The following is a 27,075-nucleotide window of genomic DNA, read 5'->3' as shown; positions in this document are numbered from 1 at the left end:
AGAATAATTAATGAAAGAGGTACACAGCTGGCAATTGAGAAAAATTATGTTGACCTGTTAAAAATCAGAGCCTCTTCCAAGTTTTTAAAACTTTGATTGTACTCAAGTAATGGTACCTTTGCAAGTGTTTAATTCCTCAAATCATAGGACGTTGTGATAATCTAAGTAAACATTGAGGGCTCTAATGGCATAGTGTTAGTATGTCTTCCTCTGAACCAGGGGTCTGGGTTCAAATCTCACCTGCTCCAGAAATGTGTGATAACATATCTGGGTAGGTGATTAGAAAATATCTTTAGTGCTGTTATGATACAGCAGTAGTGTCCTTGCCTCTGAGCCAGATGTCCCAGCTGTGGCAGAGCTGTCTCATAATATGTTCAAACAGTTTACTTAAAATAACGATAGATCAGCCTGTACAAGCAAGTTTGAGATTTCATGTTAATGTACTCAGTTGGATGTTAATAAACTTCCAAATATCTGATGCAACAAAAACCTGACTCTGTTATATGTAACATGGGGATACTATATAAAAAAACCTCAAAGCACATCAATGGGAAGAATTCTGAAGAATCATCATAGAATCCCAACAGTGTGGAAACAGGCCATTTGGCCCAACAAGTTCACACCAAGCCTCCAGACAGTAACCCACCCAGACCCATTTCCCTGCCCTATTATTCTACATTTACCTCTCGTTAATGCACCTAACCCACACATCCCTGAACACTATGGGTAATTTAGCACAGCTAATTCACCTAACCTGCACATCTTTGGTTTGTGGGAGGAAACCAGAGCACCCAGAAGAAACTCACACAGACACAGGGAGAATGTGCAAACTCAAAGCAGACAGTCACCCAAGGGCAGAATCGAACCCATGTCCCTAGCACTGTGAGGCAGTAGAGCTAGCCATTGAGCCACCATGCCGCCCTAAGAGGCTTGCAAGAGCTAACAACAAAACCAGGAGTGGTTAGTGTTGCAGGGATAAAGAGGGGCCAAACAGAAAAAGAATAAGTGAAGTTACAGAGGAAGCAACAGAAATAGAGCTGCAAGAAAGAGAGACGAAGCATGCTTCAGAGCAATCATTGAGAAAGAAAATTAAAATGCATTTACAAGTTAGTTCATTTCATTTTAATGAGTAACATGTAAGGAGGGCCATAAATACTGCCTTTCACAACCTAGAGTCCAATTGCTGTGTTGTCAACAAAGCCTCTGAAACTGAAGCACTAACTCAGAACTATTAGAAACATTGTGTAAATATAGAATGAGGAAATGAAAGTAAGCATAGAAATCAGAGGAAGATTGCAGAAATCCAAAGGAATACAAGGAGAAGGTGCAGAATTGATTCATTTCACTGGCATTAAAATTAATCTGTCGTGCTCAGAAATTGTAGTGTTATGTTGCTGAGAAATTAAATAAACTTTAGATTTAATGATCACTATACTGTAAATATCCTAGAAATCTTTTAAACTTGAGTTTAGCAGTGATGTAATCAAGGGAACAAGACAGAAGAGCATGTAATGCAACGTAGTGAGTGACTGAGGATCATAGAATCCCTTCAGGCTTATCAAATCCACACTGCCCCTCTGAAGAATATCCCATCTCTCCCCATTCCCCTAACCCCATCCTGGTAACCCTGCATTTGCCATGGCTAATCCACCTAGCCTGCACATCTTTGGCCTGTGGGAGGAAATCCACGCAGACACAGGGAGAATTTGCAAACTCCAGTGACAGTTGCCTGAGCCTGGAATTGAGCACAGGTCCCTAGCGGTATAAGGCAGCAATGGTACAGCACTGAACCACCAGAAGAGAAAAGAGAAAGAAAGTGAGATTGCTTTCTTGGGATCAACATGATATGGGACAGAGACAGAACTTTTATCTGGGTGCCAGAATTATATACTTATTTCAGTGAAGGTACAGAAAGAGATTCTGTCATAGTTCAGAAGAGAAGGAGAGAACTATCCTTTGGCACTAACAGTTAGAAGGAAACACTGCTGAAGGGGAGGAAGAGAGACTCAACTAAAACAGGGAGTTGGGAACAACTAAAAACCAAAAGATACAGATGCTATAAATCAGAGACAAAATCAGAAACTGCTGGAAAGGTTCAGTAGATCTGGCAGCACTTGTGGAGAGCAATCAAAGTTAACCCTATTTCGGGTTGAGTCATTCTTCCTCAGAACTGACTGTTTGACAGATGCTATTCTGATGCATTCAAAGGAAACACTGCTGTACATGGTCAACAGTGACAGAAGCTATGGTCAGGGTTTTGCAAGCAATACTGCAATGATTTGTGAGTCAGTTCTGAGCAACTTGAAAGGAAATGTAGTAATATTATCCAACCTCATGTTGTTAAAAATGCAATTTGTTCTGCAGTGAATGAACCTAGTCTAACTTGGAAGGTATGATAGAGATGATACAAAATAATGCAAATTTCACACTTCATTGGGAGAAATCTCTTATTCTAATCAACAGAACTTCATTATCATCAAAAAGCAATTAACACTTGTTGGAACTAAAGCATAAAGGAACAAAATGAGCCATTACATCTGTCTTTTAATCAGATTAATTTTCCTTTGTTATTTTAAGAACCACAATAGAAAGAGAAGCATGATGGACACCTATGACGTATAGGGCTTCCAGATGTATTAATGAGAAAGTACAGGGATAAAAATAAAGTTATATGTTCTGTAATATCACTTGTCCTGAAGTAAAACACATATAAAAGCACAGCAGGAGCAAATCACTACAGATGCTGGAATCTGTACTAAAAACGGAAATGCTGGAAATTACACAGATCGGGTGACATCCACAGAAAGAGAGCAAGTGAAGGTTTTGAGTCATCTAGACTCGGAACATTAGCTTGATCTCTCTCTCTGTAGATGCTGCCTAACATGCTGTGATTTCCAACATATAAAAGCATGCCTGGTAGTTGCATGGTTTTCAAAATATCATAAACCTGTAACATGGTACTGTATTATGACCTGTTATTAGCAAACATGGTATCACCAAAATTTGATTAATGAAAACTACTCATTTTTTTCAATGATGTGGAGCTGCTAGTATTGGACTGGGGTGGACAAAGTTGAAAATCACATGGCACCACGTTATAGTCCAACAGGTTTATTTGAAAATACAAGCCTTTGGAGTGCTGCTCCTTCATCAGGTAGCTAGTGGAGCAGGATACATAGGGTACGGAATTTATTCGTAAAAGATCAAAGTGTCATACAACTGATGCGATGTATTGAACAGTCCTAGATTGCTGTTAAGTATTTAATCATTTAGAATGGGGATGCAGGTTTTGAATGATTAGTATGTAAATCCCAGAATTTCTTTCAAGTCATTGCCTTGAGATAACATAAGGCTTTATTGGTATATAAAAAAAGTGACATCTCAGCTCTTACAATGCATTAAAGGTGTGAGGTTAGAGTCTGTTTGTATCCCAACCTTGAATCAGACTGATTTTATTTCCAAAGTACTTAACAGCCATCTAACTTTGTCTAATATATCACATCAGTTGTATGACACTTTGGCCTTTTACTTATAAGTTCTGTGTCCTATATATCCTGCCCCGCTGGCTATCTAATGAAGGGGCAGCGCTCCAAAAGCTTGCATTTTCAAATAAACCTGTTGGACTATAACCTTGTGTCATGTGATTTTCATTTTTCAATGGTGTAACATTCCAATATATATAATAAAATCGGGATGGATTTGCTGAACATTTTGCCCACTGTGAAACGCTGAAATATTCATTTCAGCGTTTCACCGTGGCGGCACGGTGGCACAGTGGTTAGCACTGCTGCCTCACAGCGTCAGAGACCCGGGTTCAATTCCCGCCTCAGGCGACTAACTGTGTGGAGTTTGCACGTTCTCCCCGTGTCTGCGTGGGTTTCCTCCGGGTGCTCCGGTTTCCTCCCACAGTCCAAAGATGTGCAGGGCCAGGTGAATTGGCCATACTAAATTGCCCATAGTGTTAGGTAAGGGGTAAATGTAGGGGTATGGGTGGGTTTCGCTTCGGCGGGTCGGTGTGGACTTGTTGGGCCGAAGGGCCTGTTTCCACACTGTAAGTAATCTAATCTAATCTAATCTAATCTAATCTAATTCATCTTGAAATAACAAAGATTGCACATGCATTGTCATCACAAATGCTTCTTCATGCATTTCACTATTTACTAATGGTGACTCCTACAGTTGCACTGTCTCATTATCTCATACACATAACATTTCTATAGGTTTTCCTTTCCTGCAAGCTGGAAATTTGCATAAGCGATAACGTTATTTGAAATATTTACTGATTTCAATTAATTCTGGAGGATTGCTGACAAAAAGAGACATGCTCTCAAAGCTTGCACTCAAGACAGAATTGCAAGAATATAAACTCTCAAAAGGAACACCAATTTGCACTGCATGAGTAGAGGATGTTGTTTGTTTGGCTCGTACACCCTGACTGCTAGAGTAATTACCACACTGCATATATCATGGAACAGTTAACTGCTGATCAATTCTATGCATCACAAAAAGAGATGAACCACATCTAGTTCACCTGTATACAAATATGTCTATCATTTGTATGTTCGAAGTATAGTGAGGTTGATGACTTTCAATTAGTATCTTCCCAAAACATCACAGTGTCAATAATGTGTGTTGTCCACAAAATAATAACTGAGGAAAGATACAACATGGTGGGAGTTTTTCTCCACAGCATAGAAGACTGGCCATGTCTTATCAAGGTCCTTAGAACTTCAAAACTCATCTTGGATATATTTACAGAATTTCCTTCTTACCTGTGGAAGAGTCCAAAGCTGGAGAATCAACTATACAAAGCATATGTAGAACACACTTGGACTACCAGGTGCAGTTCTGGGCACCACATCTTATTCAGGGTATCGTAGCCTTGAAAGGAGTTCAGTGTAGATTTATCAGACTTACACATGGATTCCATGGGTTAAATTATGAGAGATTAGACAAACTAGAATTGTAATAATTGAATTTAGAAATTTAAGGCAATTTCATTAAAAAAATGAGAAACATAGAGTAGATTTAGAGAAAACATTTGCATTAACTAGAAAGTCTGGGATTCAGACCATAGCTTAAAAAGCCAGATTTTCAGGAGGACATGAGATAACATTCTACACAAAAGTGTGGTAGAAATTTAGAAGTCACTTCAGCAAACAAGTGATACACGCCTACAAGCAATATTCATATGGCCCAAGTGTCATGAAATGACGATCTCTAACAAGAGAATCAAACTATTGTCCCTTGACATTCAATAGCATTACCATCACTGAAGTCCCTATTACCGATAACTGATCAGGAACTCAATTTGATTAGCCATGTACAAACAGTAACTGCAAGAGCAGCTCAGAAGCTAAGAATTTGCAGTAAATCTCCTCCTAACGTTTTGAAGCTTGCCTCATCTACAAGGCCCATGTCAGAAGTATGATGGAATACTCACCAGTTTTCTAGATGGACGCAGCTCCAGCAATATTCAAGAAGCTTAATATACCATCCAAGACATAGCAACCTGCTTCACTGCTACAACTTCCAGAAACATCCACTCCCTCCACCACCATCCTTCAGTGCCAACTACAAGATGCATGACAGAAGTTCTCCAAGGCTTCTTAGACAGCACTTTAGTCTTGGAGAACAAGGGCAGCAGATACATGGCAATATCACCAGCTGCAAGTTCCACTCCTAGCCAGTCAATTTCCATTTCTCACTGGGTAAAAGTCCTGGAACTCACTCCCTAACAGCACTGCAGGTCTATCTAAAGCAAATGGATTTCAACAGTTCAAGGTGACAGCTCAGCAATGTTCACATCCCAATAAAAATTTTCAAAACCATCACCTTAAAATATGAGATTGATATTTTTAGCCAAGACATTAAGGTAAACAGGCAAATGCAGGTAATTGGAATTTGTTCACAGACCACCCTTGATCTCACTGAATGGCAGATCAGGCCCCAGTAACCACTCTAATCTTGATCCTGTGTGCCTTATCAGATAGCTATTTATAAATTGAGTAAAGAATTCATCATGTCATACAATGAATGGTTAAAATATGAAACCTATGACCATAAAGAGGCTGATGGGAGTAGCATAAGTGCATTGAAGGGAAATCTAGATGCAGGAGAAAGCAAAGAAAGATGATGCTGGGTAATTATTATGAAGGCTGGGTTGGCAGGGGGGAGGGGGTATCAAGAGTGTCATCTGAAATATAAGCAGTAGAATAGATCAGTTAATCTGAAATAAATATTACCTGCTGCAAAAAAGTATGACTGTAAATCTAATTGCTCACAGAATGCATCAGGATGAAAGTTCTGACCTTCTGGATACAAGCTGATGTTCTCTCTCTGTCATGAGTTTGATGCTGAGGACATTCAATCAGATGGGAGGATGGTGAGTGAGGAACATTCTACACTCTTGCTTCCACTCCAAACAAGCCCAACAAAAGATCTATGATGGCCTTCCTGTCTCACAGCCAATTGAGGTTCTTAGATGTGGGATAAATATTGTCCCTTAAGGGCCTCACCTTGCTGCCACAGTGGACCATGATTCTGTGCTTCTCCCATGTAATGCTTCGATGAAAATGTGTCAGATATATGCTTTCTCCGAGTTGAGATGAAAAGTCAGTGACCGGATGGTGCCTGAGCTGCAGGGTTTTGTAGCTTCTTTTGTGTCATAACTGTCAATCCTGGAACATGTGAGACATGTGATGCAGTAACACAATGATGGAATGAGTTACCAGAGCAAGTGGTGGAGGCTGGTACAATTACAACATTTAAAAAGCATCTGGATGGGTATATGAAGAGAAATGGTTTAGAAGGATATAGATCAAATGCTGGCAAATGGGACTAGATTTATTTTGGATATCTGGTCGGCATATAAGAGTTGGACCAATGGGTCTATTTCTGTGCTGTATATCTCTACAGTTCTATGACAGTCCCAGTTAACTGAAACATATTTAACACACAAAGCATCAGATGGAGATGCCCGGGATCTAATTTTATGTGTAAAAATCTTCTGCAGTGGCAAACTTGTAATGCTAACTCACATATTCATTGGGGTATGAAGTACTGAATAGATAGTGGGACAGAGTGCAGCATATCATCCGTCCTCTTGGAGCACTAGAGCATATTGTCATGTGCGACCTATGGCTACTGCACTCTGTTGCGACTTCAGTGTAGCCTTCATCAGTTGAAACAACCCCCTGTTGGCACCAAATAGTAAATCATTCTTCTGTTCTGGACAGCCTGCAGGAGAACCTCAATGCCTGTTGCAAGACACGTTCAGGGGAGACGGCAGGTGACTAACAGAGATTCAGTAATGTTCCTGTCCCACAGAAAATGAAGAGCTGTTTGGTACATCCCCAGACATCAAAGAAAGGACGATCCTGTATGGTTCATAATTTGCTGCTCATAGGTTTTGATACTCACCTCACGTACGCATATCTAACTAATTAAAAAGACCATCATTGTCCGACACAACCCAATCCATCCTCAAGCTGGAAGTACCCTTCACTATGAGACCCAAAATCTCTCTCAGTCTCAAAACAAATCAAAACACCGTTCCATATTTCTGTGACAGATTTTGTTCCTTTTAATTATTTCCTTTCAAACTCACTGGAAACCAAGTGCAGACTGGACTGGAAAATTCTCAATACTGTGCCTACTCAAGTTTGGTCAGGCAAGAGTATTTGGAGAGCTCAGCAGATTCTGCAGAGATAGAACTTAGTTGTTAAGAGCCAGTTTAGTGCCTGATTTTAGCTGCAGCTGAGCATCTGATAGCTGCTGTCTTAGCCAAGATCTCAATGGGTTTGAATTTAATAAGTTATTGTCCCAAGAGTGACTTGATTCTTCCTGCAATTGTCAGTTTTAATCGGGATTTGAACTGCATAATTTGGCACCTGAAATGTTGTGACTTGCTTTCATCCAACGGGTGCAATTGTGCTGTTCTCAAAGTTAATATTAGATTCCCTACAGCGTGGAAACAGGCCCTTTGGCCCAACAAGTCCACACTAACCATCCAAAGAGTAACCCACCCAGACCCATTTCCCTTTGACTAAAGCACCTAACACTACAGGCAATTTAGCATGGCCAATTAACCTAAACCTGTGCATCTTTGGACTGTGGGAAGAAACCAGAGCACCTGCAGGAAACCAACGCAGACACCGGGAGGATGTACAAACTCCACACAGACAGTCACCCGAGGCCAGAATTGAACCTAGGACCCTGGTGCTGTGAGGCAGCACTGTGCCACCCCAATATCTTCACATGACATTCTGAAGACTAGGTATATAGATTCTTCCTCAATCCAATGGTGATTTACAAGAAATCAGGTTGTCTGTTCTGTCTGTCAGGTAGCATTTTAAGTCCCTAATCTCCTGTTTGTTTTGTCCACAATTCTGAATGCTGCACTGAGTTAATTATCTCGCCAAGCTGTTTGTAAGAGTTGGTAAACAGCAGCTAAATAATACCTCGCAGAAAGCAAAGGAACAATCTGAGCGAGGGGCATTCAGTGCAGTCAAATCATGGCCCATTTACAGACTAGCTTTGACAGAAATGCTACAGTACCTCACATTGCCAGTTCAGTTAGCCAAGACAGAGTTACCACCCAGGTAGCAGTGACAGCTATTCATCCTGGGGAAGAAATGTGAGGGGGATTGCTTTGGTTGAAGCACGGAAGATTTAATTGAGAGGTCGCTCAAAATCAGGAATGTTTTTGATAAAACAAATAAGGAGAAACTTCGGCCAAACAACAACTAGAAGGACAAATCTAAAGGTAATTGTGAAAAGTATAGCTGAAAGGTAAGGTGAAAAAAATACTCATGCAACAAAATTATGATGGTTTGCATTCTAGTGCCCAAGATGGTGCTGGGAGCAGCTTTAGTAATAATTTTCAAAAGGAATTAGGTGGGGGAAGTGGGAGTTGGGAGTGAAAGGGGGGAGAGAATAAAATCAGTGCCATGTGCAGTAAAGACAAACTGAATTAATTGTATAGCTCTCAAAGAATCAGCATCAGTATGAGGGAATGGCATCCTCCTGTCATGCATGATTTTATGAAACTCTAGCTCTTGCTAATGATTGTGCCCATAACTAAGATTTACAAGAAATACATTCAGAGTTGATTTATGTTATCAACAGTGTCACAATCCACTGAACCAACCATATGCAGGTTCCCATTAGAATAATGAACTGAATCATTTGTGTTATTTGTAGTATACACGCACTGCACAGAAGACAGTAACCCAAGAATTCTAATAAGCCTTTTATCGTTTTGTAATTGATTATATAAACCACTTTGTTATTTTGTTGTTACAAAGAATATTTTCCCCTCTGCTATAAACAGAACTCCTGTTAACCTTCCTATGATGCAGGTTGAAATCATATACCATTGAACAGTGAGTGATTACACAAGCTCCTGAAATCACTGGAGCAATAAACTACTCTATATTGAACCCATAAACAAAGTTCTAATGGGGACAACTGACTTTAACTTTGTAGTGAGACAGGTATTTAAACAACAAGCTAATTTAAAAATTCTATATTCCTACAACTTGCAGATATCGATCCTTAGTTTACTGATTGTTGTGATCTGATAAAGTGAATTTTGAGAGTTATTGGATCTCTCATATTTAGAGTGTTATACAAACATATAAACAATCATTCCCCGAACCTTTGTGATATTTTTGACCCTGGTTTTCACTGCTCTCTGTAGCTGATAGTTAATGGTTGCTGTTTGAGTTAGTTTGGCCAATTTTCTGTCAGATCTGATTTCTCTGGTTGTGGAACAACTTAGAAGCTCATGGTGGCACAGTGGCTTAGTGGTTAGCACTGCTGCAGCATAGTGCTAGGGACCCGGGTTTGATTCCAGCCTTGGGCAACTTTCTGTGGAGTTTGTACATTCTCCCTGTGTCTGCATGGGTTTCCTTCCCCCAATCCAAAGATGTGTAGGTTAGATAAATTGGTTATGCCAAATTTGTCCCTAGTGTTCCAGGACCTGTAGACTCGGTGCATTAGTCAGAGGTAAGTGTAGAGTGATAGGGTCTGGGTGGATTACTCTTTGGAGGGTCGTTGTGGGCTTGTTGAGCCAAGTGGCCTGTTTCCATGCTGGAGGGGTTCTCTGAATTTTTGGCCTGTGGTCGCTTATCCACAGTTCAACGGATGTTCAAAGATATATTTATGAGTAAATTTCAAGGCATTGGGAGCATTGTGAACTGCAGGGAAGACAGTATCAAACATCAAAAGGACATAGACAAATTCGTAGTATGGGCAGATGGAGTGAAATGCACATCTGAAGTTATACATTTTGGTTGAAAGAACATAGATAGATATTATCGAAGAGTAGAGAGGCCTGGGTGTATAGTTATGGAAACCATTGGAGCTGACATGACAAGTGAAAAGCATGGTTAATAAATTAAGTAGTATCCCAAGTTTAATTTAATTTGGCATTGATTACAAGAGCAGGTGGTTATGCTGAAACTGTGCTAGACCCCAGACATTCTTCCAAAGAGGTTGCACACAGAACTGCACACAATTCTGCAGTCGAGGTCCAAGTATTGGAGACAATTATGATTCCAGGGATGAGAAATTTCATTTATGAAGATACCTTTGACTGTTTCCTTGGAGAAAAAGTCAAACGTTTTCAAAATCATGAGATAGCTGGAGACCAAGTCTGGAGAAACTGTGCCCGCTTGTAAAAGATCAACAACAGCCATTTGCAAAGTAAGCATGATGTGAGAAGAACCTTTTTCCACGGTGAGTGGATCACGTCTGGACTGCACATGTTGGAAGTGTGATGGAGACAGGTTCTATGGAGACATTCAAAATGCACAGTATTACAGGGACAGGATGGGAGGGTGGCATGGTGGCTCAGTGGTTAGCACTGCTGTGCCAGGGAGCCAGGTTCGATTCCAACCTTGGGCAACTGTTTGTGTAGAATTTGCCCATTCTCCCCCTGCCTGTATGTGTTTCCTCCCATATTCCAAAGATGTGCAGGTTAGGTGGATTGGTCATTGGATATGCATGGTTACAAGGCTAAGGTGGGGGTAGCTCTGGGTGTGAAGCTCTTCAGAGGGTCAGTGTGGACTTGGTGGGCTGAATGGTTTGCATCCACACTGTAGTTATCTATGATTCTATGGCACGTAGCCATGACATTGTTTTGGTGAGACCTGCAGACATGATGGGCCAAACTACCATCTTCAATATTGTAACAATTTTGTGGATGCTTGAAAAATGCTTGATCTCATTACTATGCTCTGCCGAATTAGCTCATTTCAGAAGCTATGCCTCATTTGCTTATATAACTGTTGGGAATGACAACCAGGATTCCAACTCCTGAGTACTGTCCATTTATCTGTGCTGGAACATGGGCATTTGAATGATTGCAGGTACAGACTGCAAATGAACTTGACACGAGTTTGGCAGAATCACAGTAATCTCACAGTGTGACCTGTGAAAAGCCACTAATTAAAAAATTTACCCAAAGAAAATTAAATTATCCCTGCAGGTACAGGCTGTGTTTGTTTTACATAGGGAAGAGATAGACATGCGCTTCAAGATTCAAATGATAGAACATTTCTCTCACTGTCTATAATTTTAGGGAAGCAGGTTGATATATCATTGTCTTCGAACATGCCTTGGTTTTAAGTGTCATCCATTACTTACATAAGAATAATTATGGACAAAAGGATTTACACCAAAAATTCAATTGTTTACCTTGTCTTGTTTGATTTACCAAAATCAATGAACAACCACATTAAAATATGAATGCACCTTTTATGAACAGATTTAATCTAGTAGATGGATCTTGATAACCAAAGGACTCTCTATTCTGCAAATTCCTCATCATAGACAATCCACACCAATTGCTGATCTCAAAGCATTAAAGAGGATATCCAGCTCATTATATTTCTCCCAGCACTTACTTACAGTGTCTCATAACATAAAGTAAACATATACAAATAAAAATGTTCAAAAAACCTTAAGATTGTCATTCATTTAAATTTAAGTCTGAAGACATTCTTTTAAAGAAAACGAAAGTAGAAAGTGCTGGAAATGTTCAGCAGGTCCAACAGTATCTGTTGAGAGTGAAACAGAATTAATGGCCCAAGGGTTTTGGTCTCTAGAGCACTGGCGCTGGGAATGTATGTTGCAGTTGAGCACCAAGATCCTATGGAGGCCCACACATATGAGTATATGCAGATATTGACTGGACACTTTAAAATTCCAATAAGCCGATTTGCTGCAAATGTCTTTGACACAAAGGTAAGGCTGTTGACTTCAGTTATGTACGTACGCATACAAATATGAGATACCCGATCAAACTAAATATCACAACTGATTCTCAATGAACCCTTCACTGTGCATGACCACTCAATTACCCCTCCAATGACCCAATTCTCCCCAACAGCCAACGACCTGACTACCCACTCACACACCTTACCCACCTACCAATCTCGCCCACTCATTCATTCACTGAAAGAATCGAAGTACCTAAATATGGTAGCTATTATCATAAAAAGGCTTTGGCCTCTCCAGCCTACAATTCTTCTACATATATTGGAATTCCAAAGGCTGCCTATTTCTGCTTTAACCAGGGTTGGAATGTATGACTTAACATTGACAATTCCCATGTCTTACAGCAAACATCACTGGCAGTGACAATGCAGCATCCAACTGGAATGCCTCAGCCAATGTTTCAGGTCAGTGACATTTCATTAGAATTGAGAAAAATTAGCAATGTAATGGTTTTTAAGGGATGAAACTGGCACCATTTTTAAGGATGGCTCAATCAGGATCAGGGGTTTGAAAATAAACTCCTCAAAACTTCCTAATTTCTTCAATGGACTATGGCCCTACCAGCAAACCTCCCAATTTCTCCAGGTCTGTCATTGACCTTATCTCCTCCGAAGACTCCTTCCTTGAATACCAATCTCTCAGCCCACAATTCCCAACAGAAGAGAAAAGAGAAGATGTGAGACAAAGGTATAAATTGGAAACTAAGGTTATGAATTTTCCAGTTCAGGATGAGAGCAGGAAACTGCACTAATATATTCATCAATGTACCAGACAAAGTGGTGAGGGAGGGGTGTCAGAGTCAAGTAGAAACAGAACAAACAGTGTTGCACAAATCTCATAAAATAACCCTTGATTCTTTCCTATCCCTAATACCCATTCACTACCTTTCCCCAGATCCCTCAGGAGAATTGCCCTTCTCGACCCAATGGTTAACTTGTTTCTGTTCAACGGATCACTCTTTTTCAAACCAGTCTCCGTCCACTATCATGCTCTTCTGCTAGGCTAATTCTGTTCTCACATTGAATAATGTCTCCTTATTCCAACTTACTCATTCCAAATACAGCATGTTGCTATGGGTGCTCATATGGGTGCTAGCCTAGAGGTACAACAATCCATGAATATTCACTGATGGCCGATACTTTCTCATACCCTGCTTCCTGTAAGGATGCTATGCCATTCTCCCAACTTCTCCATCTCTGCCACACTCGTTTGATGATTTTATTTTCTGTACTATTGCTGTTGATATGTTTTTCTTTTCCTGAACTGAAGATTCTCTTTTCTCATGACTAATAGGGCTATTCCATTTCCTGCATTTTTGCTTGTTATCTTCTGCACTGTAGAATTTTCCCTTTTCTCATTTGTACCAGCCTAGTATTCAATACATTGTCCTCCACGATTTCCACACTTCCAAGTGTCACAGGATCATTCAGTAAACAAATCTTCTCCTCTCTTTCCATCATTCTGAAGGGACCATTCCCATTGTGACACCCTAGTCCACTCTTCCACTACTCCAAAAGCCCTTTTCTTCCAAGTACCTCTTTCAACATACCAGAGTTGCTGCTTCATACTGTAGTCTATTACTGGGAAGGCTTCATGAAAAATTGACCGACCATTTTGCAGAACACATAATCCTTTAAACTCAGAAAAGTGACTCCAGTTTCTGGTCAATAATACAAGGCCTGTGTTGAAATCATTAAAATGAGTGGAGAGCACAGAGCACATGTCAATCAGTGTGCCATTTGAGTCAAGTTAAGTTAGCTCCTATCATATCTACAATTGCTTTTCTTGGGCTGCACAATGCAGATGAAGTTTCTTTTGAATAACCACATGAGACCTGTTTGCAAACTTACAAAGGCAGTTTTGGAAAATGTCTAAGATATTGAATTTGACATAATTAAGGATAACTTTATATGTTAACACAGTTTCATAAAATGCTGCATTCTTGAGTTAATTTTTTTTAAGGCTCATTTCTGCCATAACATTTTAAGGAATCCAACAAATGAAGTTAACAAGGCAAATGCTGGGCCTGGCTCCTTGATGCCGGGCTCCTGGAATATGAATTTCATGAACATAACATTGTATGAATTGTGCTGCATTGTTCACTCCCCAATCATTCGAGATCCACAGTCAATGTTTTCATGTCTCAACCTTCCAAGGGCTAAGCAGTATTTGATCAAAGAAACATTTTTTTTTAAGATTACTTACAGTGTGGAAACAGGCCTTTCAGCCCAACAACCCAAAACCGACCCTCTGAAGAGCAACCCACCCAGACCTATTCCCCTACACCTAACACTACAGGCAATTTAACATAGCCAATTCACCTGACCTGCACATCTACATAACTGTGGGAGGAAACCCACACAGACACAGAGAGAATGTGCTAACTCCACACAGACAGTTGCCTGAGGCAGGAATTGAACCCCAGTCTCTGGCGCTATGAGGCAGTAGTGCTAACCACTGTGCCACCGTGCTTTTCATAAATCTTTTAACCTTTAGTCCTCTTAAACATAAGCTATAGGACTCCTTTTAATTCCATCCTGGATGGAAGTCAACCCTATCAACTACTGTTTTTTTTTGCTTTAGGGCAGGGTAGAATTCTCATCTCCTGCTGATGGAGTGTGGTTTTTTTTTGTTTCTAACCTGCATTCTGCAAATAAATTCTGATGATAAATATTGGGAGTATATGTACGGTAATTCATTCCAAATGTGATCTTGAGTAAATGCTTCTTGATTAATATTTGAAGCCATAACAGGTAGTTGCATGACCCTGCAGTAAAATTGATACCAACGTACAGAACTCAAAGCAATAGTACACTTAAACTGCTGGTAAATCATGCAAATTTACATGAATCTCACCAGCTCACATAAATTTTTTCTTTCAAACAAGGACGATAAATTTTAAAAATCCTTTACACATGATTTAAGACTTGTCTACATGATATTAAAATACAGTTGGGAAGGCGTCTAGGCATCCTGGTGAGAATAAAGCAGAGGGAATAAGGTTGTGTTTGAAAAAAAGACAGCATGCCTCCTTACCTTGAAAAAAGTCATGGTGGCTCCATCTTTAACTGCCCCGTATTCTATTTTGGTTTGTTTCGCCAGGTCATCAGCTGACTCTATGGGGGATTCCATGCGTTCAACGGTTAGGAAAGCAGCCAGGTTCGCCGTGTAGGATGAGATAATTATGAGGGTGAAAAACCACCAAATGCCACCGATAATTCTGGTGGACAGGGCTTTTGGCATCAGTTCAGAGCCTGCAACAAACAACAGGATCAGTCACAAAAATAATATGCTGAGCAAACAACAAATAGATAATAGTTTTCTTGTTTGTCAATAATAAATACATAACTATTTTAATTTACTTTAAAATGCTGTGTTTAATGAGAAAAAAGTGTGATTATTACATTTTATGGATCAAGAGCAGGAACAGAAGGGGTTAATTTAACATGAACGAATTGAATTGAAGAATCTGGCACACATTCATTCTTTCAGTCTCTTCTATTGGTACCTCGGTCTCAAAATGCATTGGGTTCTCAATGATTCACTGATGCAGCCTGTAAGTGACTCTGCTCGCTTTTCCACCCGCAATATTGACCAATCTAAGAGGCTGCTGGGAGGAAACCAAAGGCAAATTTCTTTGTCCATGTAGAAGTGCAATAAAATAGCTGAAAACAGGAGTGTTTTCTTCAATTAAAAATCCCCTATTTGAAGGTTTTGTAAAATCTAAATATGAACTGTAAAGCCCTTATTTTTCAAACAGAGAAACAATAAAACTCATTGGACACTGCCCAGGTGTACAATTGATGATTCAAATCAGTTGCCCTTTTAGGAACTACCCAAATTTTAATTTTGCTTATTTTCTTTTTTTCCAAAGAGCAGCATTGGCACATTTCATTAACCGGGCTCCCTTCTGTTGGATCATTCAAAGTTGAAAATCAACCCACTTAATTCAATCGACATAATTATTTTTTTTATGCAAACACATAAAAAAGTGACTATTTTATACAGAATGTGATTCACTTTTATACTTGTACTGTTCTTTTTTTTACAATTCTCATAGTTTCTGATGTTCACTAATTTTGACAGAGGTTCTATCCAAAACTAACTTATCTGCTCTCTCCATCTGAGCCAATGAACAGTTTTTGTCTCAGAATTGCAACATGTTCACAAATTTACTTTCTTTGAATGACAAACTTTTGTTTCGAACTAAAGGTATCATGGTCTCAAGATGCAGAATAACCCATGTGCATTAAGGTATAATTATACACAAATGTGTTCCCATTAAACGGAAGGAAAAGTCACCGTAGACCATTGGGCTGCTCTCTAATGAAAAAGAGGCAACTGGTGCTGGTTTAACCAGAGGGTTTACATGCCTCAGGAAAGAGGAAGAGATTGACAGTCCTTTGCAGTCACCTACAGCAGGAATTGAACCCACTGCTATTAATGCCACTCTACATTAGAAGCCAGCCAATCAGCCTGCTGAGCTAAACCAAAGCCTCCCCAATAGGCATACCTCTGATGCCAGTGAGTAGAGCAATTCACTCATTTCTCTCAAGAATTGGGAAAAATATATAATTCTAATGATTAGTTTTCCTTCTTTGGTTCAGTTTATGGCTCTGTCATTCTGGTACTGTAGGTTTTTAAGAAAAATATGTTTAAAGGATATTTCTGCTTTAATTTTTTTTACACTGGACCCTGTCCCTATGACTGTCACTCACTTGTTGTTGAGGCCTTTTGCTGATCCTTGGCTCTGGTGGTTACATTGCTGGCAGCCACCATCTTTCCCACAGTGGCACTGTCAGCAATAGGAACTATCAGCCTTGGGTTAACTGGCAGCTATGAGGATCCTTATATGCTGCTCTTGAGTCCCCGATGGAGCGGAGAGTCTGCTGCTGGGTATTTCCAATGCCAGCGTGTCTGCCAAAAGGAACTGGCATGGGACACTTGCTGAGTTGTCTGCCAATGGGTGGCACAATGGTTAGCACTGCTGCCTCACAGTGCCAGGGACCCAGGTTTGATTCCACCCTTGGAGACCAGCTCTGTGGAGTTTGCACGTTCTCCCCATGTCAATGTGTGTTTCGTCTGGGTGCTCCAGTTTCCTCCCCCAGTCCAAAGATGTGCAGGTTAGGTGAACTGACCATGCTAAATTGCCCACAGCATTCAGAGATGTGCAGGCTAGATGGATTAGCAATGGGAAATGCAAGATTACAAAAGTTAGTCTGGATGGAATGTTCCACGAAGGGTCGGGGTGGACTCAATTGGCCGAATGGACACTTTCTGCACTGTTGGGATTCTATGGTTCTCACTGAGACCTCAAGCACCTTGTTTAAACTTTGCCTCTTGATTTAATCACTGTAAGGAGCATCATGCTAATGAATCATCCAGGCAGTAGAACATGAGAATCAGCCACTGCCAGCATGTAATGTGGAAGAGTATAGCTGTACTTTCTGGGACAAAGCTGCCTAATATGCAATCTTCCAACAGATCTTCCAGTAAACACAACCCATGTACATTTATCAGTCCTGGTGTGAGATTATGTATGTTTAAGTAAACACAAAATCATAATACCTTTTTTATAAGGATCTGCATTTATCATTTGAGTAATTGCAATTTTGAAAAGGAATCAATCTATGCATAGTCACGTAATTGTGTGCACAATGCATTGGAGTCCTTTTATTTATAGAAATCCAAAAGTTATGAACAATTAAGTTTCATAAATGAGCTCTCTGGTTTGTCATTAGCCTTGGACCTGACAGCATGAAATAAACAAGACTTCCAGTTGATTCAAAAGAAAACCAGTAGCGAGTAAAATCAAGGCATTTGTTCTATGATGCAAACACAGAACAGTGCAGAAACTCAGCAGGCCTAGCAGTATCAGTAAGGAGCGAAACAGAATTAATGCTTCGAGTCGAATATAACTCACCTTCAGAATCATTCCGAAGATTTGACATCCGGAATCAAAATTTTAACTCTACAGACGCTGCCAGACATGCTGAGTTTCTCCACCATTCTGTTTTTTGTGTCACAGAACACAGATTGTTCCTATTAAACTTAGTCAGATTAGGGAGGGGTGTGTTGATATTCTAGGGCATGTCAATATTAAAGGAGGAGGTGTTAGGTGTCAGCAAAAGCATTAAGATAGATAGGTCCTCTCGGGCTGATGGGATCTATCCCAGGACACTGAGGGAGGGAAAGGAGGGCCTTGACAGAGACCTTAATATCCTTTTTAGCTACAAGCCCGTCCTGGAAGACTGGCGAATAGTAAATGTTCCTTCGTTTAAGAAGCTGACAGAAACAATCTGGGAAACTATAGAAGATTTTAGGGACAGGATTTCTTGAATTTGGGAAAGAATGGACTTATTGTGAATAGTCAGCATGGTTTTGTACAAGGAGGTCTTTGAGGAGTTTTTTGAGGAAGTTATGAAGGTGATTGCTGATGAAGTGCAGTGGGCATTGTCTACATGGACTTTACGAAGCATTTGAAAGGTCCCTTGTGGTAGTTTGGTCCAGAAGATTAACTCGTATGGGATCCATGGCAAATTGGTGAGTTGGATACAAAATTGGTTTGGTTATAGGAGATATTGTGGTTGTGGAGCAGTGATTTTCTGACTGGACATCTGTGACAAATGATGTATATAAAAATGTAGGTGGGCGGATTAGTAAATTTGCAAACAAGACAAAAATTGATAGAGTTGTGCATACTGAGGAAGGTTGTCAAAGGAAAGAGCAGGATATAGAAAAGGCTGACTGATCTGGATTTAGTTATGGAAAACATAAATACAAACTTTGCAGATGCACAGAGCTTAGAATTCTTGTGAACAATGAGAAAGATAGAGACTGACCTCAAGGAGATATTGAAAATGCATTGGAATGAACAAGCACATGGCAATTGAATTAGAATACAGAGAAAACTGATGTGATACATTTGGTAGGAAGAATGAAAAAATGCAGTATAAAATAAAATAAATAGTTTTGAAGAAGGATCTGGGACTTTGAATACAATATGTTGAAGGTGGCAGGGCAAGTTGAAAATAAGACAGGAGCAGACCATTCATCTGATTGAGTCTGCTCCGCCTTTGAATGAGATCGTGGCTGATCTGATAATCCTCAAAATCACTCTCTTGATTCTGTTACTGATTATAGATCTGTCTGTCTCAGCTTTGAATATACGTAATCACCCAACCTTGACAGCCTTCTGCAGTAAAGACTTCCACAGAGTCACTACCCACAGGGAAAAAAAAATGCTCATCTCTGTCTGAAATATGTGACCACTTATCCTGAGCTTATGCCTTTTGGTCTTAGATTCTCCCACAAGGGAACAGTCCCTCCACATCCACCCTGTCAAGTCCCCTCATAAATTTGTGTTCTTCTAAATTCCAATAAGTACAGGTTCAATCTACTCAACCTCTCCTCATAAGGCAGTCCTTCCATGTCTTGCATCAGCCTAGCAAAACTTCTCTGGATTGCTGCAATGCCAATATGCCTTTCTTTGGATAAGGGGCCCATGCCCACTGAGAGTATTCCACCTGTAGTCTGATTAGTGTCCTATAAAGTTTAAGCAAAGCCTCTCTACATCTACAAAATTAAAAAACGAAAGAACTGTGAATGCTGGAAATCAGAAACAAAATCAGAAATTGCTGGAAAAGCTCAGCAGGTCTAGCAGAGTCTTAACTCTGATTTCTCTCCACAGGCACTGCAGAACCAGCTGAGCTCTTCCAGCCATTTCTGTTTTTGCTCGCTGCTTTTATACTCTATTTCCTTTGAAATGGGAGTTAATCGCCAAACTTTCTTTGGATTTTATTTAATTGCACATGGCCTTAATCTTGGCCGACAAAAAGAACATGGATGTATATTGTGTCTATAACTCAACTCAACAAAACAGATAACAGATTCAGCCTGCCCGCTTTAAATTGAAATGTTAGCTGGCTGTGTGGGATTACTTACTATATAAACTGACAAAGTTTAACAAAACTCTGCATATGTATGGCGGTCTGATGTTTGTGATGCCATTCTGGACAAGAAAATCAAAGGTTGAGTTCAAGTGGACTTTAGTTAAGCCTTTGACAGTGTTCCGCATAGTAGACTAATTGGTAAAGTTAGATCACATGGAAATCAGGGTTAGCATGCCAATTGGATACAAAATTGGTTTGATAGTAAGAAACAGAGGATGGCGGTGGAGGGTTGTTTTTCTGACTGAAAGCTTCTGACTACTGGTGTTCCACAAGGATTGACACTAGCTCTACATTTGTTTGTCATTTATATAAACAATTTGGATGAGAATATAGGAGAATACTGGAATACAGGTTAGTAAATTCGCAGATGACAGCAAATTTGGTAGTATAGTGAAGAGTGAAGAAAGTTATCTAAGGTTGCAAAGAGATCTTGATCAATTAGACCAACGAGCTGAGGATTAGCAAATGGAGTTTAATTTGGATAGATGCGAGATATTGTATTTTGGTAAAACAAACAAGATCAGAACTTATACAGTTAATGGTAGGGCCCTGGGTAGTGTTGTAGAACAGAGACACCTGGGGTTTCAGGTACATAATTTTTTGAAATTTGCATCGCAGGTAGACAGGATGGTTAAGAAAGTGTTTAGCAGCTTGCCTTCATTGCTCAGTTATTTTAGTAAATGAGTTGGGACGTCAAGTTGACGTTATCTAGGATGTTGGTGAGGCCTGTTCTGTGTACTGAGTACTGTGTTCAGCTCTGGTTGCCTTGCTGTAGGAAGGATATTATTAAATCGGAGATGGTTCACCAGGATGATTTACCAGGATGTTGCCAGGAAAGTAGGGTTTGAGTCAAAAGGAGGGCTGCATAGACTGAGACCTTTTTTTCACTGGAGCTTGAGGGGGTGACTTTATAGAGGTTTATAAAATCAAGAGGATAGAGATAAAGTGAATAGGAAAGATCTTTTCCGTACAGTGGGAGAGTTCAAAACTAGGGAGCATACTTTTACAGTGAGAGGAGAAAGATTTAAAAAGAACATGAGGGGGCAACTGTTTTACACAAAGCGTGGTTTGTGCATGGAATAAACTGCCAGTGGAAGCGGTAGATGTCAGTACAGTTACAACATTTAAAAGGCATTTGGATAAGTCCATGTATAGGAAAGGTTTGGAGGGTTTGGGGCCAAATACAGGTCAATGGGTCATGTTTAGTTTGGGAATATGGTTGGCGTGGACTAGTTGGACCAAAGAGTCTCGTTCCATGCTGTATGAATCTATGACTTCCTCCCACAGTCCAAAGATATATGCAGGCTAAGTGGATTGGCCATACTAAATTGCCCATAGAGTTCAGGGATGTGAAGGATATGTGCATTAGTCAGGGGTAAATATCGGGTAGGGGAAATGGATCTGGGTGGGTAAGTCTTCGGACAGTCAGTATGGAGTTGTTGGGCCGAAGGGCCTGCTTCTACACTGTAGGGATTCTATGATGATCCTATGATGACTGTATGACTCTGTAAATTCCATCAAGCTGTGGAATCTGGTATGACTCCATAGTGGAGAACTTTCTTCCGATTTCCGTTGACTCCATTTTTGCTAGGTCTCCTTGATGTCATTTTCAGTAAAATGCGGCCTTGATGTCAGAGGCAGTCACACTCATCTCACCTCTGGTATTTAGCTCTTTTCTCCATTTTTAAACAAAGTTGACCCAGACTAAGAGTCAGTGAGCAGATTATTGGTAAGCAAGTGCTGCTTGATAGCACTTATGATAACCACTTTTACCACTTTTCTGATGATTGAGAGGAGACTGACAGGATGGTAATTGATTTGCTTGGATTTGTTTTGCTGTTTGTGTGCTGGGCATAACAGAACAATTTTCCACATTGTCGAGTAGATACAATTACAACTCTGACATTGGAACAGCTTGGATAGGTGTATACCCAGTTCTGGAACACAGGCCTTTAGTACTACTGCTCAAGGTAATTGGGGCACATAGCTTTCAAAGTATGCTGAGTCTCCAGTAATTGAAGTGTATAAGATTCTGAAGGGTCATGTGAAGGTGGATGTGGAATGTTAACTCTTGTGGCTCAGTTAAAAATGAGAGGACACTGATTCGAATTTAGGGGCTGGTTTCCATGAGATGAGAAGAATTTTATTCCGCCAGAGGATTAAACTTTCTCTCTCTCTCTCTCTCTCAGAAACCAGTGGAGGTCATTAAATATTTCCAAGACAAAGATGGATTGATTCTTGTTGGTCAGGGAATCAAAGGGCTAATGGGGATAAATGGAAATGTGAAATTCAAAACAAACAGACCAGCCATGATCTCATTGAATGGCGGAACAGGCTCGAGGAATTGATTAGTCTACTTCTGCAATTACTTTGGCTGTTCATATGCAAGTCATCCCCAATTATTATATCTGCTCTTTGTGCCATGTGTTTGCTTCCTATCAGTCTTGTCTTTTTATCCCGATCCAGTTGTTTAAGTTGTTTCAGATCCTCGCCTTCCCTTCCTCGAACCTCCTCTACCGTCGCAACTTCTAACTCTTCATTCTTTACTCCCCAAGTCCTTTGCTGCCTTTGACCTTCTAAAAATGGATAATGTCAAAGCCAGACCTTTTTTCTTTGTTTTAAAAAAAAGACAAAGCACTAAGTGAATAAGGTGCTAAAGAAGGCATTCAGCATGCTTGCCTTTATTGGTCGGGGCACTGAGTATAAAAGTTGACAAATCATGTTGCAGGTGAATAAACCTTTAAATAGGCCAGAATTGGAGTATTGTCTGCAGTTCAGCTCACCATACCCGAGGAAGAATGTGGAGGCTATGGAGAGAGTTCAAAAGAGGTTTGCCAGGATGTTACCTGGATTGGAGTTATTAGCTATAAGGAGAGGTTGGACAAACTTGGATTGCTTTCGCTAGATTATCAGAAGTTGAGTGGCAACCTGATTGAAGTGTACAAAATATGAGAGGCATGGATAGGATGGATGGTTGGAGTCTTTTTCCCAGAGTGCTAATGTCAAATAATGAAGGCATTGATTTAAAGTGAGCCGAGGTAAGTTTAAAGGAGGTGCAAGATTTTTTTTGCGTAGGTTTAATAGGTGTCTGGGGATGTGGTAAAAGCAAATATGACAGCAATATTTCAAAGGCATTTAGACAGACACATGGATAGGCAGATAATAGAAGTATACAGACCATATAGGGGTGGTTTGGTGGCTCATTGACTTATACACTGCGTCACAGAGCTCGGGACGCAGGTTCAATTTCAACCTTGGATGTCTGTCTGTGTGGAGTTTGCATGCTCTTCACATACCTGTGTGGGTTTCCTCTGGATACTACAGTTTTCTCCGACAGTCCAAGGAAGTGCAGACTAGGTAGATTTAGGAAATGTGGGGTTACAGGGATAGGACAGTATGGGTTTGTGTGGGATTCTCTTCGGGGGATCGGTGTGGGCTTGAATTACTTGCTTTCACATTGTCGGGATTCTGATATGCAGGCACAGGGATTAGTTTAGACTGGCATCATGACTGGCATGGACTTAGTAAAACAAAGAGCCTGTTCCTGTTCTATGACATGGGAAGGAATGTGCTGTTGGTGGTGTTCCATCATCGAAGGATTAAAGAATGCATCTTGTATTTATTTGTATTTTCTAATCCAGTGTATTAAAACATAAAACAGCAGTAAATAATAAACATGCAATCCTTTCACTGAGTTGGTAAGTAACAAGGTTGAATCAAATTAGGGTTGTGTTATGTGAATTAAAGGAACCAAGCATTCTAACTTTTTTTTTAAGAAAAGATATCAGCCCTTAAAGCTCATTACAGTTTGGAAATATTAAATATGTCTCAAAGTTTTGAAATGTTTCTTCTTGGAGCATGTTTAGTATCTGGTCCTGCCTTCAAAACATACCTAATTCTGCCAAGCACAGATTTTAATTGTTCAGTATTTAATGAATGGAAGAGTCAGTTAACTCAGTTGGCTGCTGATCTCAGGCCAGAGTACCACTGGTCATCTCTCTTTAAAGAGAGCTAAAAGTTGAAGTTCTAAATTGGAGAAAGGCCAATTTTGACGGTATTAGGCAAGAACTTTCGAAAGCTGATTGGAGGCAAATGTTTTCAGGTAAAGGGACGACTGGAAAATGGGAAGCCTTCAGAAATGAGATAACAAGAATCCAGAGAAAGTATATTCCTGTCAGGGGGAAAGGGAAGGCTGGTAGGTATAGGGAATGTTGGATGACTAAAGAAATTGAGGGTTTGGTTAAGAAAAGGAAGGAAGCATATGTCAGTTAGGACAGGATAGATCAAGTGAATCCTTAGAAGAGTATAAAGAAAGTAGGAGTATACTTAACAGGGAAATCAGGAGGGCAAAACGGGGACATGAGATAGCTTTGGCAAATACAATTAAGGAGAATCCAAAAGGTTTTTATAAATATACTAAGGACAAAAGGGTAACTAGGGAGAGAATAGGGCCTCTGAAAGATCAGCAAGGCGGCCTTTGTGTGGAGCCACTGAAAATGGGGGAGATACTAAATGAATATTTTGCATCAGTATTTACTGTGGAAAAGGATATGGAAGATATAGACTGTAGGGAAATAGATGGTGACATCTTGCAAAATGACCATATTAAAAAGGAGGAAGTGCTGGATGTCTTGAAACGGTTAAAGGTGGATAAATCCCCAGGACCTGATCAGGTGTACCCGAGAACTCTGTGGGAAGCTAGAAAAGTGATTGCTGCGCCTCTTGCTGAGATAATTGTATCATCGATAATCACAGGTGAGGTGCCGGAAGACTGGAGGTTGGCAAACGTGGTGCCACTGTTTAAGAAGGGCGGTAAGGACAAGCCAGGGAACTATAGACCAGTGAGCCTGATCTCGGTGGTGGGTAAGTTGTTGGAAGGAATCCTGAGGGACAGGATGTACATGTATTTGGAAAGACAAGGACTGATTCGGGATAGTCAACATGGCTTTGTGCGTGGGAAATCATGTCTCACAAACTTGATTGAGATTTTGAAGAAGTAACAAAGAAGATTGATGAGGGCAGAGCAGTAGATGTGATCTATATGGACTTCAGTAAGGCGTTCGATAAGATTCCCTATGGGAGACTGATTAGCAAGGTTAGATCTCATGGAATACAGGAAGAACTAGCCATTTGGATACAGAACTGGCTCAAAGGTAGAAGACAGAGGGTGGTGGTGGAGGGTTGTTTTTCAGACTGGAGGCCTGTGACCAGTGGAGTGCCACAAGGATCGGTGCTGGGTCCTTTACTTTTTGTCATTTACATCAATGATTTGGATGCCAGCATAAGAGGTACAGTTAGTAAGTTTGCAGATGACACCAAAATTGGAGGTGTAGTGGACAGCAAAGAGGGTTACCTCAGATTACAACAGGATCCGGACCAAATGGGCCAATGGTCTGAGAAGTGGCAGATGGAGTTTAATTCAGATAAATGCGTGGTACTCCATTTTGGGAAAGCAAATCTTAGCAGGACATATACACTTAATGGTAAGGTCCTAGGGAGTGTTGCTGAACAAAGAGACCTTGGAGTGCAGGTTCATAGCTCCTTGAAGGTGGAGTCGCAGATAGTTAGGATAGTGAAGAAGACATTTGATATGCTTTCCTTTATTGGTCAGCATATTGAGTACAGAAGTTGGGAGATCATGTTGCGGCTGTACAGGACATTGGTTAGGCCACTGTTGGAATATTGCGTGCAATTCTGGTCTCCTTCCTATCGGAAAAATGTTGTAAAACTTGAGAGGGTTCAGAAAAGATTTACAAGGATGTTGCCAGGGTTAGAGGATTTGAACTACAGGGAGAGGCTGAACAGGCTGGGGCTGTTTTCCCTGGAGATTCGGAGGCTGAGGGGTGACCTTATAGAGGTTTTCAAAATTATGTGGGGCACAGATAGGATAAATAGACAAAGTCATTTCCCTGGGTCGAGGAGTCCAGAACTAGAAGGCATAGGTGTAGGGTGAGAGGGGAAAGATATAAAAGAGACCTAAGTGGCAACTTTTTCAAGCAGAGGGTGGTACGTGTATGGAATGAGCTGCCAGAGGGTGTGGTGGAGGCTGGTACAATTGTAATATTTAAGAGGCATTTGGATGGGTATATGAATTGGAAGGGTTTGGAGGGATATGGGCCGGGTGCTGCCAGGTGGGACTAGATTGGATTGGGATAACTGGTCGGCATGGACAGGTTGGCCCGAAGGGTCTGTTGCCATGCTGGACATCTCTATGGCTCTATGACTCTATGAGAAAGCAGCCCCATGGTCTGGTAAGACTATGGTGACTTTTCTTTTGGGAGTTGGGAGATTAAAATCAAAATATTCATGGAAAAATTTTAAAAATGAGAAGGGCCGGTTTGATTAACAGTGGGAAAGGATGAACCACAGTGAATCTTAAAAACAAGAGGAACTTGCCTCAACAAGAAGATATAGTTTTTTGCATGATAATGATAGGTACAAGGTATATTGGCTGGATATACAAGATATATTCTCTGTCCCTCTCTCACTGCACCCCCCAGGTCATCTCATATTGGCTGGACAGGCATAATTATGAAGGAGAAAGTGAGAACTGCAGATGCTGGAGATTAGAGCTTAAAAATGTGTTGCTGGAAAGGCGCAGCAGGTCAGGCAGCATCAAAGAAGCCCTTCTTCGGGAATGAGGAGGGTGTGCCAAGCAGGTTACGATAAAAGGTAGGGAGGAGGGACTTGGGGGAGGGGCGTTGGGAATAGGTGGAAGGAGGTTAAGGTGAGGGTGATAGGCTGGAGAGGGAGTGGGGGAGAGGTCAGGAAGAAGATTGCAGGTCAAGAAGGCGGTGCTGAGTCTGAGGATTGGGACTGAGAAAAGGTGGGGGGAGGG

At 40.6% G+C, this 27,075-nt stretch overlaps 1 protein-coding gene across 2 annotated transcripts in view; it reads right to left on the bottom strand.

Moving 5' to 3' along the window:
- The window catches only part of LOC122563391 (glutamate receptor ionotropic, kainate 3), a 503,868-nt gene that overhangs the window by 59,261 nt on the left and 417,532 nt on the right, over positions 1-27,075 (bottom strand). For both annotated transcript variants that reach the window (XM_043717129.2, XM_087976904.1), the window contains one exon: positions 15,322-15,539. In XM_043717129.2, coding sequence (XP_043573064.2) covers positions 15,322-15,539 — 218 coding nt within the window. The remainder of the gene's footprint in view (positions 1-15,321; positions 15,540-27,075) is intronic.

The sequence above is a fragment of the Chiloscyllium plagiosum genome, unplaced genomic scaffold (assembly GCF_037043375.1).
Source record: "Chiloscyllium plagiosum isolate Xiang-an unplaced genomic scaffold, Cpla_swu_hap1 HiC_scaffold_30, whole genome shotgun sequence".
Classification (NCBI taxonomy): domain Eukaryota; kingdom Metazoa; phylum Chordata; class Chondrichthyes; order Orectolobiformes; family Hemiscylliidae; genus Chiloscyllium; species Chiloscyllium plagiosum.
The sequence above is the reverse complement of the archived record's forward strand: the minus strand, read 5'-3'. Positions and strand labels throughout refer to the sequence as shown.